Raw genomic sequence first — 19,991 nt, 5'->3', positions numbered from 1 at the left:
TAATCATAATACTGCAGAATTACTGGTCACTTACAGACCTTTTCTTTCAGAGGATAATAATAGTGTATATAAGTGTCATAGCTGTAATCCATTATAATAATTTCACGATGCATTATATTCATGCTTATAATGCTTGGGTGCCTTAAGTAAAGTATAAAAACATTAGATATACTGTATGCACAAAAGCTTTCTGCCTACATCTTCAGGAATTACTTCACTAAAAGCACACATTGACCATGTATTGTGACTTGTAATCACACGATTATGCATTATAACAGTAAGTATTACATATTATAACATTATTATAATAAAACAATGAACAATACATCCTTACCAAAAGTCATTATAAAATGCTTTGTAAAGTGTTATGATTGTTATTTTTTATAAATCTTTCTTAAAAAAATATCCAGTGTTATATGCAGATTATAATTTATCATATGTCCTTAATGCATTATAGATATGGGCTTCATAGAATTTTAGGAAGTGTTACATACAGAGATTTGTCTGAAATGGTTGAACATTTTATTGTCTTGAACTTCTTTATTTTCAAATAACAATAGAGCCCTTTTATATCAGCTATTTTCAAAAAGAATCTTGAAAGCCAGTCCAAATAAGCAACTACACTTCAGAAACAAGCCCAAACAAAAGCAACCAACAACTACTAATAGCAACACTATTTACAAGCAACATTACAGGAAAACAAGCCCAAAGTCTCTTATAATAAGCAGACCTGGCAACACTGGCAGCCCAGTGCACATCCGGCGACAGTTTGTGTTGAACGAAATGCCAACTTTTGCCAACAGATTACCAGTCTGAAGTAGTCTGTTTGGTGGAGAGTCACCTTTATTAGAGAGCCTGTTTTCCAGCTTCTACATTTAAGGTTGAACAACATTCAAAAAAGCATATCTTCTTCAAATATTTTCATATTTCAATGTAGGACATCATTTGAAACCTTGCATTCTGTTATTTAACAATCTGTAAAAATCTATAAAATGAACAGGGTATACATTCGGAGCAAAGAGCTGGACTCGTTCACATAATATGTACGATCGATCAATCGATTTGGAATAATTTAAGAAAAGTATCATTCAAGAACAACATTTGATACTCTCACTTTTATTCTCAGCTTGCAGAAATGGAGCCTGCCAGCAGTGACCAGTCTGAAGAGCAGATCCTATGTTCTATCTGTCTGGATGTGTTCACTGATCCAATCACCACTCCATGTGGACACAACTACTGCAAAACCTGTATCAAGACTGACCGCGTGTGTGTTTGTCAATTCTGTACTGAGTCAGACCACAAGTCACATCAAACTGTATCTCTGGAAGAAGAATGTGAAGGGCAGAAGATTGAGCTGGGAAAGACAGAGGCTGAAGTTCAGCAGATGATCCAGGAGAGACAAATGAAGATTCAGGAGGTCCAATTCTCGGTAGAAATCAGCAAGGAAGTTGCAGACAGAGAGATAGCAGATGTGCATGTCTTCACTGCCCTGATCAGCTGTATTGAGTGTATTGAGCCTGGGCTCATTGATGTGATAGAAGAGAAGCAGAAAACAACAGAGAAACTGGCTGACGCCTTCATTAAAGAGCTGCAACACGAAATCACTGAGCTGAAGCAGATCTCACACACTGAAGACCACCTCCACCCCCTCCAGAACTTCACATCCATCAACACCCCTCCACCCACCAAGGACTGGACAAAGGTGGGGACCGTGAGGATATCTGTGGCTCAGCTGGAGAAGACACTCCAAGAGATGGAGAAGCTGAAGGAGAAGCTGTGGGATGAGCTGAGCAGTCTGAGGATGGAAAACAAGTGAGTTATGGAAACGTGAGGAGCAGGGAGTGGCCAGAGAGTCTGTCAACAGGAAGAAAGTCATCACACGAAAGATTACTGGACTCTAAGGTTGGAGAATGGAAAGTGAGTACCACGCTCTTGCCAACCCCGATGTCCTCCCCCCAGTAAGAGAGAAGCTCCAGAAAGTTGGAGTATTTGTGGATTATGAGGAGGGTCTGGTCTCCTTTTATGATGTGGAGACCAGAGTTCATCTCTACTCTTTCACTGGAAGCACCTTCACTGACAAACTCTATCCATTCTTCAATCCTTGTAAGAATGGTGATGGTAAAAACTCTGCTCCTCTGATCATCTTTCCTGTCAATCGCACAGATTAGACTAATTTAATCCTCGGTCCTCATTTAAGTGTGTATATAAAAGGGTTAATTTAACTGGCATTTTAAATAAAGACATTTAACAGTTGTTTCTAACAGATGTATTCTAATGAAACATCAGAGGACCACAATGGAAATAAGCCCAGGGCTTTATTGTGTTTTTATCCTCTTGTGATGCTATTGACTGTATCATACGGTCAATAGCATCATCGAGGATAAAAAGAGCACAATAGCACTTCCTGACATGCTATGTCAGAGGTGCTACTGTGCTCTTTTTATATAATGTCATCAAAATCAATCAATCAATCAATCAAACAAACACAATAAATTACTTTTGTCTTGTGTGAAGTACAACCTGAGGCCAATATGGTAAATGAATTCTCCTTTGAAGCAAGTATTTAGATGAACCACTTACACCCTACTTTATACTTCCGCATATCTACATGCGCACATCACATTGCAACAGCTTGTAGAATTTGCTAATTTGGGAAATTATGGACATTTTGAATTTTTTTTTTTAAAAGGTTGGACATTTTTGCATATGACATGTCCAAAATAGAAGTTTAAGTAAATTAAATTAAAATGTATTTCCCGTCTGTGAGATTGTTGAAATCTAGTCTGCTTTTTTTCTTTGTACAATAACTTAATAAATAACTTAATAAATGATTTTATTTTTATTTTATGTCATTCCAGTTTAAGGCAAACTCAACATTTCATTAATCAATGTGCAGGAATAATGTCTAACAGGAATAACAACATTGTCAGAAACACCTGGTCGACGGCCTGCCCTATACCCTGGTAAGGGTGTCAGGCATAAGTAAGAAAGAACTATAGAAGAGTTAATTGAAAATAGGAATGCAATGATTCTGATGTTAACGATTGGTTCTTCTTTTATGTAGCTAACATGTTATAAATGATAGAAGATGAACATCTGATTCTTTGATAGAAATCAATCATTTTATTTATGTGCAAATGTATGTGAAATGAATTTTACTCACTTTGTAATGAAAAAATAAACTTTAAAGAATGACGCTCATTGGTGTGTTTCATTCTTAGTGTGTAGTGAGTAAATGTACTTTTATAATTTTTTATACATTTTTATGACATGTGATCAAACTGGTTCAGGGTTAAAAACAGTGGTGGATGAAGTACTCGACCACAGTACTTGAGTAAAAGTTCAGATACTCCTGGTCAAATTTAAATATACTTAAGTATTCAAAAGTACATGCTTTTAAAAATACTTTAAAGTAAAAGTACATCCTTTTAAAAATACTTAAAGTACAAGTAAAAGTAAAAGTACATTTCAAGTTTTTTTAATGAATGTATAGGACCTTGTAACTCTGAAACCACCTGCACTGCATGCACTGATGTGCTTGTAGAACCACTATGTTATACAAAGCCTGCAGAAACACCTATAAAACATAGAAACATTTTGGAGGTGTGCTCTATATCATTGGTTCTCAAAGTGGGGTCCGGGAACCCCCAGGGGTCCTTGAGGGAGTTCCAGGGGGTTCCCAGCTAAATGATGGATAGTTAGGAACCAAACGGACCCTTATGGGTCTGTAACTCTGAGAGTGTACAAATGGACACTCTCAGAGTTAAATTAACATTGATTTTACAATACAAATTGGGGTCCCAGAGATATAAATGCCATTAAATGCGAGTCCGTAGCCCTAATGCATGTCAAACTGGGGCGTGTTGAGCTTGTAGATTTGCAATTTTCACATTGTTTTGCATTTTAAAGGCAAAACAACCAGAAATTGTATTCCCCCTAAAAATGATTATTTTTCATGAAATCTATTAAATCTATTTTACAGAAGTAAGATACACAAGGGAGGGGATTACAGAAACATCGTATATAAGGTTCTTGAGTAGCATTCACCTGCGAAACAGGGAACCGTTGCTGTCATTATGTACCGTATAGGATCCTATGGTACATTGTGAAATCCTGGGGGTTGGTTTAACTCTGAGGAGTGTATGGGTCACTTTTGACACTCTCAGAGATAAATGAACACTCAGGGTTTTTGCTGTGTGTGGTTCCCTCCTCTGGTGACTATGAGTATGCTTTCCCTCTGCTTCATTCCTCCGTGGGGACTCAGGCGAGGTCCCAGGGGTCGTGTCAGATGCCCTGCTTGTTCCCTTCCTGCCCCGTCCACTGACGAGTGTCACCTGGTCAGATAGATAGAGGTCTAATAGAGTGGTCCGCTCTGTTAAGTGATTGAGCTGTAAATACAGATTGACCTGAACTAAGACTCTCATCATCTCGGAACTCATTCAACACTCCTTGTCCTCTCCCTTGACATCTGGCTCTAGAGGCATTGTAATCACTCAACTAAGAGCACACACAGAGAGAGAGAGAGAGAGAGAGAGAGAGAGAGAGAGAGAGAGAGAGAGAGAGAGAGAGAGAGAGAGAGAGAGAGAGAGAGAGAGAGAGAGAGAGAGAGAGAGAGAGAGAGAGAGAGAGACAGTGTGTGTGTGTGTGTGTGTGGGGGGGGGGGGGGGCACTCTCTCTGACCATGATAACACTGTGTGGACTTGCATGCCAATGTATGTGTGCATAAATGTGTACGTGAGAGAGAGAGAGAGAGAGAGAGAGAGAGAGAGAGAGAGAGAGAGAGAGAGAGAGAGAGAGAGAGAGAGAGAGAGCACCAGAGCGTCAAACAGCAGCACCAAGATCATCTCTCCATCAGCCACAGAGAGCTGCCATTGTCCCCGGCGATGGCAGGCAGAATTTATGGACACAGCCGTAAAACGTGAAGACTTCTGTAATGGGATATGTCGATAACACCTGCAGCGGCACAATGTATGGCAGTTTACTGAGGAGATGAGTGGTCCGCCTGTTAGACAACTCAAATCTAATTTTCTCAATAAAGGCCTTTGAGTAAACGAGCCTAAAGCTTGCACATAAATCACAAAGCAGAATACTAGACCCCAAGGGCATATTAATCAAAATGGTATTTATTATATAGTGGCACAGAGCATGTATGATGGCAATACTATAATTGTGTGAGCTGTTATGACACGATTAACTTTACGTCCTCCCTGTAAAAGACACAAACAAAGGTAACTTGTGACATGCATCATCTCGCACGTATATTCCAGAACTGTAAACCGTTTGGTCAACAATTTTTTTTTGCTTCATTCTTGACAGTGACTGAGAGACAGACAGGAAATGTGGATGAGAGAGGAGGGGATGACATGCAGCAAAGAGCCTCGGGTTGGATTCATACCCAGGCCAGCTGCATGAAGGACTATAGCCTTATTTATGTGGTATGCGCTTTTACCAGGGCAAGCCACCACCCCTTGGTCACAGGGAAGGTGTTACGCGTGTAAAGGAACATGCTATCCATCCCAGTTGCACTCCCTGCTGAATGGGCGCCCCGACCAACCTACAGGAGTCGCTAATGCAGCAACAGAATGCAGTCCCTTGCCAATTTCCCAACAAACGAATACAGCCAATTGTGTTGGTTGGATTGCCCGGCCAAGCTGGGGACACAACTTGAACTGAAACTTAGTCTTCATGGTTGTGGGCAGGAATATTATTTTGGGCAGTTTGTTCTAGGTTCAGTTATGTACTGTATGTATGTAGTCAATAAGTTTGGATTTGACTTCTTTGCAATGAAGTTAGGACTGTACTATGGTTGAGATAATTATGTTCTACATAAACTTACACAATGCTTCATTTCTGTATATGCCAGTTGCTAAATGATTGTCCTATTATATTTTGTATTCTTTCTTTCTTATTTGTACTTGTTTTATATAGCCTATTGTTAGCACAGTCGGCGGAGCATGTCTAATCAAGAGTAAACCTCAATCTTGAACTACACTTTCAAATGACTTCTTAAACATCTACAGTATGGACACTAACAAGCTGAACAAGCTGGTGAGGAGTCAAACTGAATAAGCTGTAGGTGGTTGCAGAGACGAAGATGAAGCTATCCTGACGAACTCTCCTACCCCCTCTACGATGAGCTAGTGGGGATGAAGAGCACTTTCAGCCGAATCCATCCATCTATCTTACCAACAGGGACTCCGGGGGCCAATACATAGGAACACATGTTGCTTTACCGTTAAGTATATGGAGCTTAGTGGCTCAGGATGTAGAACATTTGCCTAGGATTCGGAAGGTTCCACGTGCAATCACGGCTCCTCTTGGCATTGTGTCAAAATGTCCTTGAGGAAGATACTGAACACCTATCTGCTCCCTGGGTGCTGTTTAGTAGCTGCCCAGTGCTCCAAATAGTTAGGATGGGTTAAATGCAGAGGACAAATTCTGGGTATGTGCAAATGTACTTGGCCACCAGATCAAATTTCTGCCTCCCTGTAGAGGGAAGGACCCCAACAGGCATTAAGGAGAATGGATTGCTGTGCCGTAAAAACGGTTTCATGCGATAAATCCACCGTCATTGTCACACACTCTTACTATTTTCCCCCAGAAATTATTCCCCATTTCACCACCCAGAGAATACTACCTGGCTAGAGTCAACCCAGTGGCTGCTGCTGATGTCTGGTGGTAGTAGGAGGTGCTCCACATGGGCAGTGATGCCTGCACGGAGGCAACCAGCCATCCAGAGCCAGGGGACGCATATGGAGCCAAGTGGCCCTCCCCCAAGGGAAAAGAGAGGACCCACACTGATTTACTAGCAGTGAAGGACAATAAACGCTAAAGGACAACATTTATGCCCCAATCATTTCCGGGTCTTTGTCGGAGTCATGGGCCAAAAGGTCTGAGGATTAAGGTTAGAGGGGAGTAAAAATACCCTGCCCATGGACCAAAATATGATTGGCTTTGCCAACTTATTTCATTAGCAATGCTGAAGAAATTTATAGTTATCCAAAATGAGGTTTTAGATCAAACCTAAATGTTGTGTTTCTTTAAAAAAGTAAACAAAAAACAAACAAACAAAACAAAAAACTGCATAAGTGGTCGAGAAATTAGACATGAGGTATGTGATTCAAAATCTAACTACATTTAGTAAACAAGCTGACATCTCATTCAGACTTCATGCCCCAATATTCACATTGCTCCTCTTCCCATCATAATTTAGGGGCTGAGCACATCCACAACACGTCTGATAAGATCTAATAATAGATTTGAATTTGATTTATTTGAGGGTGCTTACTACAGTACATGACATGAACACTCACTTGTGTCTCCTGTCTACATCCTGTCTCTTTTTTTCCTGCTCACTGCTTCCGCTGAAAGTGTTGCAGTCTTAGATTGAGTCAGTGGTCATGCTCGGTGTCAGAGGTGAAACTGCTCTGGGGGAGTTTAGAGCCTGGATCAACAGTAATCCTCCTACCATGGAGGTCACAGTCAAGTTGGGGAGGAAAGGATTCCCTCAGCTGTTTGCTGCACAACTTCCATTAGCAATCTGCTGCTGCTACCACAGTCCATTGAGAGGGAGGATTGAAACTCCAAGCTTCAGGGAACACATACACAAACACACACACACACACACACACACACACGGCCGCTTACGGCGCAGACCTTGTTTGATGAAAAAGAGCAATTAGGGGAGAAATGAGGGGGAATCATCAGGGGAAATGGCTGATGAAGACTTTATTGATTAAAGCAGCTCCACTGATCCAGCGCTCACTGTAGCAATTACCACTGGCTGCCTGCCGTCGATGGGGGGCCCTCACAGCGTAGGGCCCGGCACTCTGGTAGACCACACAGACAAAAGGCATTAGCAGGGATTGGGACGATGCATTTCTGGATTATATTTGATGGGATTTCCCAAGTTCTGTTAGGCCATGCCAGATTTTATATTAAATTGCAACGACAACGTGTGTGGCTATATGGCTTCCAAAACCACAATGAATCAAATTGATTACTTACGGCGATAGATTCTGTAGATAATGACACAGTCGTTACATTGAATATTCATGGGATTGATATAATATAGCAATTACTTACCGCCCACCAATTATGGTATAGCAATTAGAAGAGAAAAGAAGAAAGAGCAGAGGAGAAAAGAGAGTGGACATAGATAATAGAGAGTAAGGGATGAGAATTATAATCAATGGCCTCAGGGAAAGGAGCATTTGATTAGACAGCTTTGGGGCTGTTATGCTGGCCTGCTGAGTGGGTGGGGCTGGCTGGGACGGGTGGGGGGGGTTCTGTGTTGGGTCTGCTCTTCGTTCCCATGAATAGTTTATCTTTCCCTGTCGCTCGCTTTTAACGCAGCCACTGACCTCTGGCCTTGTGTATGTTAAACACACGTATATGGGAGAGTAGGCTGAGTAAAGCATGAATGAAGCTTTCTGTCTGTCTCTCTCACACACACACACACACACACACACACACACACACACACACACACACACACACACACACACACACACACACACACACACACACACACACACACACACACACACACACACACACACACACACACACACAGCCCCAGCCCCAGCGATTAATTAAAATTCCTCTTGAATAAAGCAATAAATGGCTCATTGAGGTGCATCTGAGTCAACATGCCAACATACAGGAGAGGCAAGGCTGATCTTTTCAATTAGTTTGTTTGCTCAGCTAAGATGGCATGGTATTTGTATTCAAATCAGACTCCTGCCTTCCCTAAGAACAATGGGACCTCCTGACAATTGATGTCTACATTGACTTACCAATGCAGCTGACTATGTTGTGGACACTTGCATGTTTATGCTGTGGTATCTTCCTTTTGCATGGAGGCGGGTTATCTGGTAGGTCACCTTTACCCTTACATGGCAACAACTCATTACATAAGTAATCAATCTTCCCCTGAACCCACAACAAGACTTCGCCAGAGTCATCGGGTGGGAGGGGCGGGAAACATTTCAACGTGTCCCAACGAAATTGCCATCTTCAACTGAAATGGTAGCTCGGTGGCTACCGGATTAGGACCGGCTTCCTAGTTCCCCTTGGCCGAGACATGAATTTCGAAGGTCAGACCAGGTGGACTTGGGAGCAAGAGCAAATTGGAGGTGAGGGGCAGAGATCTAATTAGAACTCTGACCCGGCTTCACATGACAGATGATGGTGTTTGAGGAGAACATCTTTCCTTCATTGGCCATTAAACTGTGGATCATATACTGACTGACCTGCAAGTCAATCGAGCACCTCAGAAGGTCTTTGACGGCGTCATTCTTAGAATCGAGGGGAAGTCCATGAAGCTGCTCAGTGAGATTTCACCGTAGCCTGCATACACAGCACAATGAGTTGTTTAAAAATAAATAAAAAGCTCACGCTTTAAGGGGTATTTCACTTTAAAACACTGCTGTGCTTATTTTAACGTCAACTGTGCGCACCCCGGACAGTTTTAAGTTGTTTGATTCAATATTTAGATATTTGATATTCATTTTATCAGACGCGCCCCCTTCCCATTGTACCTTCAAATTCTATTTTAACCACGTTAGATTCACTGAAAACACTTGTTCTTGGTTCTGGTGACTGATATTTTCCTTTTTAGTTTTTTTATATATATAATTATATTGAATGAATTTTTTTTTAACGATTAATTAAAAAACACGGTCCCCTCATGCATTAGAAGGACAATATCAGTCACCAGAACCAGGGACATGTGTTTTCAATTAGTCAAACATGGTTAAAATGGAGTTTGAAGGTACTAATTAATATCAAATATCTAAATATTGAATCAATAAGCAACTTAAAAACTGTCTGGCGTGCACACAAAAGCCAGAGTAGATGTTAAAATGACCTCAGACGTGTTTTAAACTGATGTACCCCTTTAACCACACTTAAGCTCACAACGCATTGCATTGCGATGTTTGTAGATCTGCTATTTTTGCTATATTGTTTTTTTGGGGGGGGTGGGTAATGTTATAAAAGTTGTCCATGTCGATTGCAGCATTGTGCTCCATTACGGCTACCGCATCCCCAATGTCCGACAACCTGGTGGCCTATTTGGCAAGGACACAGAAACAAAAAAGAGATAATCGTCAATTGAGAAATATAAAGGGACAAACACAATCTGTTTCTGCGCTAGATGGAGATAAATGGTGCATAGGCCACTGCCTTCCATTGCACCTACCCAGCCTGCACCACGGCTGCACTGTGCACCGCCACAATGATGATTAATCTCATCCCCACTATTTATATTTCCTAATTGTAATTAGTAAGAATTATCAATTATGCTTAGTGCCTAATTGCCCTTCATAAAGACAGCTCCCCAGGTTTAAACGGGTCCATTTAAATAATGTAACTAATAGCTCTTGCCTTTACGTCGTGGATACATCTTCATTGTTCCACGGGCGGAGCGTGATGGTTGCTCGTAATTTAGAGGGGCAATCGAGTGAAGGAGTGCAGGTGGCAATGTGGGAGTAATTATTGTTAATGAATTATGATGTGACCTTCTCAGAACAATGGCTAATCAATGCTCACGTTGAGTGACAGTACACCCGCTGCAGATGCCAGTGAACGCATAGTCATTACGGGCAGGCCTCGGCTCTATGGAGAGATGGCTGCAGTCTTCCTCTCTTTCTCTCTCTCTCTCTTACACACACACACACACACACACACACACACACACACACACACACACACACACACACACACACACACACACACACCACACTCTATCTGCACTCAAAGAGCAATCATAACTACAGTATACTGTGCTCCATAGCAGCAGTGTGTGCGTGTGTGTGTGTGTGTGTGTGTGTGTGTGTGTGTGTGTGTGTGTGTGTGTGTGTGTGTGTGTGTGTGTGTGTGTGTGTGTGTGTGTGTGTGTGTGTGTGTGTGTGTGTAGTGGACAATGGACATGCATGCCAAGGTACCAGCATCAATTCATTTACAGACAGAACAAGAGCTGAAGTTGTAAGCCCTAAGTGGCTTTGTGCACATGCTGTGTACTAACTGGACACAGTGGGGTTTCGTGCCTAAAGTCTCCTTGGGGGCCAAACTGGTGGAGTGCGAGATAAACTTTAATCTTTTACTTTTTATGTCATCTCTTTATCATAACCGAGCCATTTCCTTGTTCATTATGCCTTGAACAATCAGCCACCATAAGAAATGACCACAGAAAGTCTACACGACATTTATGATTTTCATAGATTTCCGATGCCATGTTGCAGACCTGCGGTAACGTGGGGGCACAAGCGCCTAAGGAAATCCATGCGAACTGTGTGTGTTCTGGATGAGACAGAATTCAATACAAATCACTGTCTTCCTATACTGATGCCGTCCCTGCTCAGCTGTGGCAAATTAGGATCACAAAGCAATGGGAACTCTAAACCTCTTCTCACTTACATTTGTGCTAGACTCCAACACAAACTGGGACAATCCCGGCCAAACCGGGACGTCTGGTAATTGTCCCCCATCCTGATGAAAACACCAGGTAAAATAAAGAAAGAAATTGTCAAAAGTAGTGAAAATAGCAGATCTACAGGCTCACAATGCGGCTGATCAAAAATCTATGTGGCACAATTCTGCTCTCTTCGAGATGGTCTAAACAGGAGGAATCTGATTCCATGTGGTTTCTTCCTATTTAGACCTGTAGAAGGAGTCAGGTATGTGTGAGCCTGTGTAGTGTGTACATTTGGCCATAACAAGGGGCTCTGTGAGACAATGTCTGGGAGCCAGGCTCAAAGCGGGGTCTTACAACAATGGGTCACCCAACTCCTGCAGTAGTCCTGGTATCTGATCTTGCAGCAGAAATGATGTTACCAAACCTTGAACTGAAGCACTGCTTCTACAGTATGGAGTTTTAAAGTTGAAGAGATTAGAGTGGAGAGTTTTCAATGTCTGTCCACATGGCCTTCTGTATGAGGATGTTAGCCATCAACAGCAGCAGAGTTTGAACTGACCTTTACCTTGTGGTGACAGGGGCGCGATGTGACTGACAGTGTCCCTCGGCATAATTTACCCCCCCCCCCACCCCCACCCCGCCCGTGTCGCCCTCCATCCCCTCCATCTACGATGGAGTCGACCCTTTTACAAATCACCCCCAACTTTACACATCTGCTGCCTGTCAGCATCTGCCAGATGCACTCACCCGTCCCGCCCGTAATGAAAAACTCTCATTACTCGCCCCCACCCAACAGGTACAACGGGCCGTTAGGACAATTACTGGGCAATGCCACTGACCTTGTTGTTGGAGAGAGAGTCAAACAAACACAGAGGTCTCAGTGAGAACAGGGCCGTTGGCAGCAGTGCCCGTCGGCACACTGTGGACACAGGAGAACTGGCAAAGGAGAGATACTTTTTTTTTTTTGCCTGCAAAGGAAGATTGCGCTGCATCGATCTCGACACATCGATGCCAACTGAATCTGACTCACATTGCAGGTACCGTGGCAAGCTACCAACAGATTGTGAGACAGCACTGATGGACAACTGAGAGAGCGCCATACCTGAATGGTTGCATCATAACAACTAAAATGTAGGAACTGTATGCGGCTATTTTTATGTATACTGTGTATGTATTTCTGTGGAAGCATAATAATGACATTTCCCTTTGTCTGAAATGCCATTCAAATGAAGTTTGACTTGTCTTGATGATAGTAATATGTAAACCAGTATCATACAAAGGAATGCACTTAACAGTTGGTCCTGCTCAGCAGTGCTTCCCATTAAAGTTTAACGACAAAATATAACAATTACAAGGTTTAGGAATGCGGGACAGAAGGGCTAACCTCCGCCTCTAATGGTTGACAACACTCACTGATCCTTTGTTTCGGTCTCACTTTACAGGAGAGCTGGGGCGACAGTGGACGGCTACAGACACAATAGACACTGCATGTGAATAAAGAAGCCCGGCTCATAATAGCGCTCCTGCCATTAGACAAATTATCTGACGTTTAGCAGACTCGGGGCAGCCTCCCTGGTGATGTGATGACTTTATTGACCCCAGAGGGGGGTCTTGTATGGAAGTGTGTCTCCTTGGCTCCCTGTGGTCTCCAACGGGGAACTCTCCTCTGAACTGCAGCTCTGGCTGTTCCAAACTCAGAACAGGGCCAGATGCCGTTCCTGTCCTCTGGGGTCTACCTGGGGGCCTCTTTGTCCCCCAGGGGTCCTCCTCATTGTCCCCCAGCTCCATACAAACAGATGTCTGACCACTGAGTTCCCTCGTAGGAAGTTATAAACCTCCAGCGTGCAGCCGGCTCCATTCATATGGAGGGCTTACATTAATGGCAGTACAAGTGCCATACATATGCTAATGTGGACACACAGACACCCTGTAGGAACGGCTTTAACAAATGTTTGACTATGTAACTACCACAGAAACATACCATATCACCAGGCTGTACTGGGCCAGGAACGAGAAACAGCCATGTAAAGGAACAATCAACCTCAGCCATATAAGTAACACAGGAAGCTGTGTATGGGGAGGTATTTGACAGACTGTTAAACAGTGTGTAAATTGATCGGATCACCCTTGTCACAAGCATGGACAGGAACTGGGGGCTAAAGAAATATACCAGACAAAGTTGTAGACAGAGTAATGGCAATTCTGTCTCCCTTTTGCCCCGACAATATAGGTAAGACCTCACAGGTCTATGTGGTAAAATATGCTAATGCTTATACACAAGCAAGAGCATATTATCACTTGGCAGCACATTACCACCTGGCAGCTGGGAAAACCAAAATCTCAGCAACGTGAGGCAGGGGTGGATACAGCATTAATTATTCCATATCTCATGAAGAAAACTTTTGTAAATTCTCATCAATGTTAATACTGTAGATCAGGCAAGGACTCGATAATTGGATAAGCATTTCTTCCCTTGTGGTGTTACAGCCACTGGCCTATCCTTCCAGTAGGTTATCCAAAATGACTGTCAGGGGGCAGCCACTTTTATCAGTATTGGACACCCGCTAAGAATATTGATCCTAAGCACAGATCCAACCTACAGTTTAGCCATCTTCAGCCATCAAGGTTTTAAACAGCCCTACTTGTATGTCACTTTTTATTGAATCCTAATGCCAAAGTCTCAAGTGTGCATTGATTTATTGCAAACAGCTATCATAAAGTGAGAAAACAATCAGTCTTATAAAGTTAATCCTTACAGATTTCCATTAATGTTGTGACTGTTATTCTAAATGGTTGGGTTTAAGGATCTTGCCAGATTTACTGTGTATATATATTAAGTTAACTGAGATACTGTATGGGAAGCAAATATCATTGTTTATTGGTAACATACAAGCTAAAAGGACTGAAGACCATTAAAATATTTATCATGTTCTATATTCTAAATGATAAACCTTCTGAATGCACAGTAAAAGCCGCAGTGCTAAGTTACCGGCAGTGGCTCAGGGGTAGAGTGGCCGGGTAGAGTGAACTGGAAAACCGCAAGGTTCCCAGTTCGATCCCGGGCTGGGGCGCTCCCGAGTTAGTGTCGAAGTGTCCTTGAGCAAGACACTGAACCCCTAATTGCTCCCGATGAGCAGGTTGGTGCCTTGCATGGTTTCCTCCGCCATCGGTGTATGAATGTGTGTGTGAATGGGTTAATGGCACAATCAATGTAAAGCGCTTCGGATAGAAGCGCTATATAAATGCACCATTTACCATTTTACCATTTACCCAGTTCTAACTATACAAGAGTGTGTAAAAATGTACAAATGTAACCAAGTGGGCCATTACAGGTCCATTTCATTAGATTTGCACACTCTCAAAGTTAAATTCACTACTGTGTATTAGAGCAAGCCATTTTGGAATAGGAATTATTTTCAGATAAATTCAAAAGCAACAAATTCTATACTCTCTGCATGTAGATGTATTCTCAGGGATTATTTTTCCTGTTTTGGGAAAAGTTAAGGAATATTTCATATAGAGTATATGAAAACGTCTACATCCATATGTGAACAATAACTGCTGCAGTATGAAGTATTTTTTAAGTTAGTGTATGTGTGTGTGTGTGTGTGTGTGTGTGTGTGTGTGTGTGTGTGTGTGTGTGTGTGTGTGTGTGTGTGTGTGTGTGTGTGTGTGTGTGTGCTATTGCCAATAGCGTGCCTAATACTATACAAATTTGAGTGATTGATTGAATACTTTATTAACAGTTTCCAAAAAAGCACAGAAATTACAGTGCTATACAAAAGGATGCTAAAAGTATTAAAACCCAATAAAGCACTATGGCTTGTTTCCATTGGGGTTCATGTGTATTCAATTCATTGAAATGTTTAATGACAAAAAAGAATGACCCAAAAATACAATACGGCAAAAACATCATATAAACACGAGTAGTAAAACAAGCAAAGACCTAAAAGACTGAACTAAAATGAACTACAAATGAGAACACCATCATGGTTATAGCAACAAATGAATTGGCTGAGTTCATGTGAAATAAAAATCCTTTATCACAAATGTATTCAAAGAGAAAGTTTGTCTGTATAGCTCAAGGGAACGCTCCCAATGAGCAGTATGACCGTTAACTGCCAAAAGAGGGAGACGGGCTAATCTCCGATATGGATCAAAGTGCCATCTGTGCCCAATTTACTCTCAGGTCGTGTATTATTGAATTTAATGATATGGGTGATTATCGACGAATCCTTTGAGCCCATTAACAGGTCGTGTGAAACGCTAATAGTGTTTGTGTCACGTGGTGCATGGGGCCAGAGAGGGACGAGAGGCGCTTTAAAGACAGCGCGCTTCCATTCACCTACCATCACGCTGTGTAGACTGACACAGTGACACAGCCGGCTGACAGACAGAAGCGGATCAAACAGACTAGACAGCACCGAGGGATCACCACTGACTGATGTGCTTTCATCATCAACCTTAAAGAAGCCGATAATGAAACTATGAGAAGTTCCTCTCCACATCACGCGTAATTGCGCACAAGAAAATTGCATTTCCATCTTCTGTTTCCAATTGAGAGAGCAGTGCGGTTCAGAAAAGAGAGAATGCTGGATTCCAAAGACTCTGGGGTAATGATGATGACGTCCAGTCATAATAGGATTTCATTTTCTATCATTGATATTCTGGATCCAAAGAAATTCAACAGCAAAAGACTCAACGAACACTCCGTCGTCGCCAAGTTCCCCGCGTCTGGCGGCGTGGAAGGAGAAAGTTTGGACGCGAGCTGCACAGACAACAGAGTTGAGCAATGCACGAAAGCAGGTAGGAAAAGTTCCAATATAGGCTAGATTAGAATTTGATTTCATATGTTTAAATGCCGCTTGGTGTACTATTGTGTTATGTATTTTCTATACATATACTATCCTAATATGCGAATTCATCAAATTATACAAGCTATACGTTTTTATAGTTATCTTAAAATAAATAGTGTTTTTATATTTGTGATGATATTGAATGTTGGTGTTATTTTTTATGTTATTGAATACATAGGGCCCCAATGGAAACCCAGATCGAAAGGACTTTTTTGGTGTTATCCTTTTAGACCAAGTGTTTGACTGTACTCCTGCTGTTTTGCATTTCTGTCAAATAAAATATTCAATCAATCAAAATGCACATCAGCGATTTAGATTCCGATTGTATTTATTTATTTAGTAGCCTATTACTTTTAAGCTTTCGATCCGAAATCAGAAACTAAACTGTCCAATGGCCAGCATGGAGCCTGGAATGGGTCGCTGTTTCATACAGCCTATCAGATTTATTGTCATCTCTGTATGACCTTCCCTTAATTTCCAAGGCTACGTTTCCTTTGAAGAAAAGCCACAAAAGGCTTTGCTCCCAGAGCCCCAGCCCAGTGTGATTGGCATTGGGACAGGCCGCACAGATAATTGTTTAAATCGTCCCATTGAGGATGCCCCCGTGCGCTTTGATCGATATCCCATTACTGCATCCTGCATATCTCCCTCCAGCACCTTGCAAGGTACAAACTTCACACCCCATCCATGTCTGATCCTAAATACCGTTCGATTAAAACTTCCCTTTAAATAGATGACATTTATCGATCCGCCGACAAATATGAAACTCCATTAGCACGTCATGGCTGCATGAGACGGTGCGGCTGGATTTAAACTGGATTTCTTTCCGCAACATGACATTTGAGGCGAATGTGTGGTTTATAAATTATTTAAGGATTAGTGACCAAGCCTCCCTTTAGCCCCCACTATGAACCCATGCAGCTTCGTTCCACTTGCACAACCTCAGGATCCTAATCAAACATTTGACAGCTGTTAGTCGACTTTAGGCCTTGTGTACTTTGTATATAAATGGTAGCCTACTGAACTGTACGAAGAGAACCCTCGGTGGACATTTAAGATATAGGGCTAACTTTCCCTTCCCCCGTCTCTTACCTGTACAAGTGCCTGAACTTCGGGATTTGAAACAGTAGGCCTAGGCAGTGGTTCCCAAACTTTTGAGCTCAGACATAAGAGAAATGTGATGTCTCCCGACTCATGCTAGTGAAAATAGGAGATCTACAAGCGACTGGTTGTGGCTATTTTCACTACTTCTTGAACTTTCGTTTACTAATTTATGGAATTTCTTTGATTTTATTTATTATTTATTCATTCAAATCATTGAATTAGTTCCTAATTCATGAAAAATGTTGCATTTATTTGGATTTTCCGCGACCCACAAATGGGTCCCGACCCAGTCTTTGGGAAACAGTGAACTATAATGCTCTGGCGCTGTCCTTTCAGCACCACTGGCGCAAGTTGTTTCTTGCGCTGCAAATTGAAGGAAATATATAAGCGTAACCATGTACTTAACCCTTTAAGTGCACTTAAACCCTGTTTTTTTTATCAAAACAGACATGAGTTCCAACTGTAGCCTGCATGGACCGCTTTTTTTCTGTTTACAACAAGCCAAAAAATAGCCGATCTACAAGCACAACAATGTTGTATTCTCTTGTGAGCATGTAGATCTGCTATTTATAATGTTTTGGCTAATACGGATGCTGGGGTTCATGTGGTTAAACACAGGTCAGTATAATATAGCCTACCCATATGCTGCAATTACCTGATTGATTGATTGATTGATTGACTACTTTATTAGACAGAAATGCAAACAGCACATTTGGGCTACAAGGATAACTCAAAAGCATAGTGGTCCTATGTATTAAATTCATCAACATAGCACTCATACGAAATGCTTTCTGTTTCATAGGTGGAGACATCATAGGAGCAGAACATTCTGGAGTTGCAAAGCACCATGCTGGTGATGTTGCCGAGCCGCTCCTGTTGCCCTCACCCACAGAACCAGACTCCTGTACCGGGGAAGAGCAGGAGGATGAAGAGGAGGAGGAGGATGATGAGCGCTACAGCAGCGGTGCTGCGACAGCGGCCACCACCCGCGACCCGTCATCTCCGCTCAAGCGACGACGCTCGGACCAGGCCTGCAGCGCTAAACCACGACGCGCCAGGACGGCGTTCACCTACGAGCAACTCGTGGCCCTGGAGAACAAATTCCGCGCGACGCGGTACTTGTCCGTGTGCGAGAGACTGAACCTGGCCCTTTCTCTGAGTCTGACCGAGACCCAGGTCAAAATCTGGTTCCAGAACAGGAGAACCAAATGGAAAAAGCAAAACCCCGGCGCTGACAGCACGCTGCAGCCCGGCCCGAACTCTCTGGTGAACGTCAGTCCCTGTCCGTCCACTTGTGTTTCGAGTTCTGCAAGTGTTTACCACCACCAAACTTTCCCCACCTTCAGCTCTGGGAATATGAATATGATCTTCCACACGGCTGGCGCTGTTCCTCTTTCAGCCACTGGAGGGCTTTTGCACCCTTTCTTGTCCAATGGCTTTGTCCAGCCACCATATTTCACCCCACATTTATGAAATGAGCAAAAACATACATCTTACAACTGATGACATTTGAGGTCCAACCTTGATATGGATCAAAGTACTACCGGTACCCTCTTTTGGGACATTTACTGCCCAAACAAGTACTGCCCAAAGACCTCTGAACTGTTGCCATGATGCCATGTCCCATTCTATGAATTCAAGAGAAAAAACACTCTCTGTCAACAACCTTTGTCTTGTTAGTGTAGTTGACTAGGTCAACAGGAACTGGACTACTGGAATTGCAGCTACATCAATCACTGAATGCCTTTCCAACTTCCTCCTCAACATGTTATATTCAGCAGTGGACGTTTTCCAGAACCTTTACGAATGGATAATGATACATAAAAACAGACCTGCTAAGTGCTTAGCCGTTTTGCTTATGAAATACAGATGATCTTTGTATCATTTCATTTTCTAAAACAGGGGTCTTCAACAGGGGGTCATCAGAGTTACTACAGGGGGCCACCAAATGTTTGTGTGATAGGAACTTTTTTTTTTTTACATTAACCACTTGAACTCTATAGAATTCTTTTTCTGAGGGCAACATTAGCCGAAAATAGCAGATCTGAGCTTGAAGATCGGCTATTTTCGGCAAAGAGGTTTGGTGTAGTGGGAAAAAAAGAGCAGATCAAGTACACGTTTTAAGTATTGAGGGTTTAAGTGGTTACCTGTCTGAAAAGACATGTATTAACATGAATCCAACACTGATGACAGTGCTGCCAAACAAGTCTATGAAGCTATCTATGAAATCTATGAAAAGGTTTAATCTGCAACATAATGTTATATAATATGTGGGGGTCCCTGCTTCATCTCTCTCAGCTAAGGGGTCCTTGACCTGAAAAACGTTGAAGACCCCTGAACATTGGGCCTCTGCCTAGTACTCTGCTGTGTTTGTACATCTCAAAGGCTTGCACATGGTACATGTCTGTTACCACTTAAAAATACATCATCAGTGTAAATTGAACATAATGGAGCACACCTTTGTGGTTTATTTATTAAAACACCTTTGCATTTTCAATGAGAATACATTTAAGGACAATGTCTAATTGCACCGTGTTGTCATAAAAAGTGTTGCTTGTGAAAGTGCATTATGTCTCTGTATCATTGTTGTTGAGAAGTCATTTGGAGCACAA

At 42.3% G+C, this 19,991-nt stretch overlaps 1 protein-coding gene across 1 annotated transcript; it reads left to right on the top strand.

The window, feature by feature from the left end:
• Window positions 1-16,038: 16,038 nt before the first annotated feature.
• Window positions 16,039-18,852, top strand: LOC308100596 (NK1 transcription factor-related protein 2-like; the record flags this gene model as incomplete). The annotated part of the gene is made up of 3 exons (XM_080449664.1): window positions 16,039-16,225; window positions 16,758-16,940; window positions 18,182-18,852. The coding sequence occupies 3 exons, from the start codon at window positions 16,039-16,041 to the stop codon at window positions 18,850-18,852; spliced, it is 1,041 nt and encodes a 346-aa protein (XP_080305790.1).
• Window positions 18,853-19,991: the final 1,139 nt, after the last annotated feature.

The sequence above is a fragment of the Gymnoscopelus braueri genome (assembly GCF_963280865.1).
Source record: "Gymnoscopelus braueri genome assembly, chromosome: 14".
Lineage (NCBI taxonomy): Eukaryota > Metazoa > Chordata > Actinopteri > Myctophiformes > Myctophidae > Gymnoscopelus > Gymnoscopelus braueri.
Note: the sequence above shows the minus strand (reverse complement) of the source record. Positions and strands in the feature narration are given on the sequence as shown.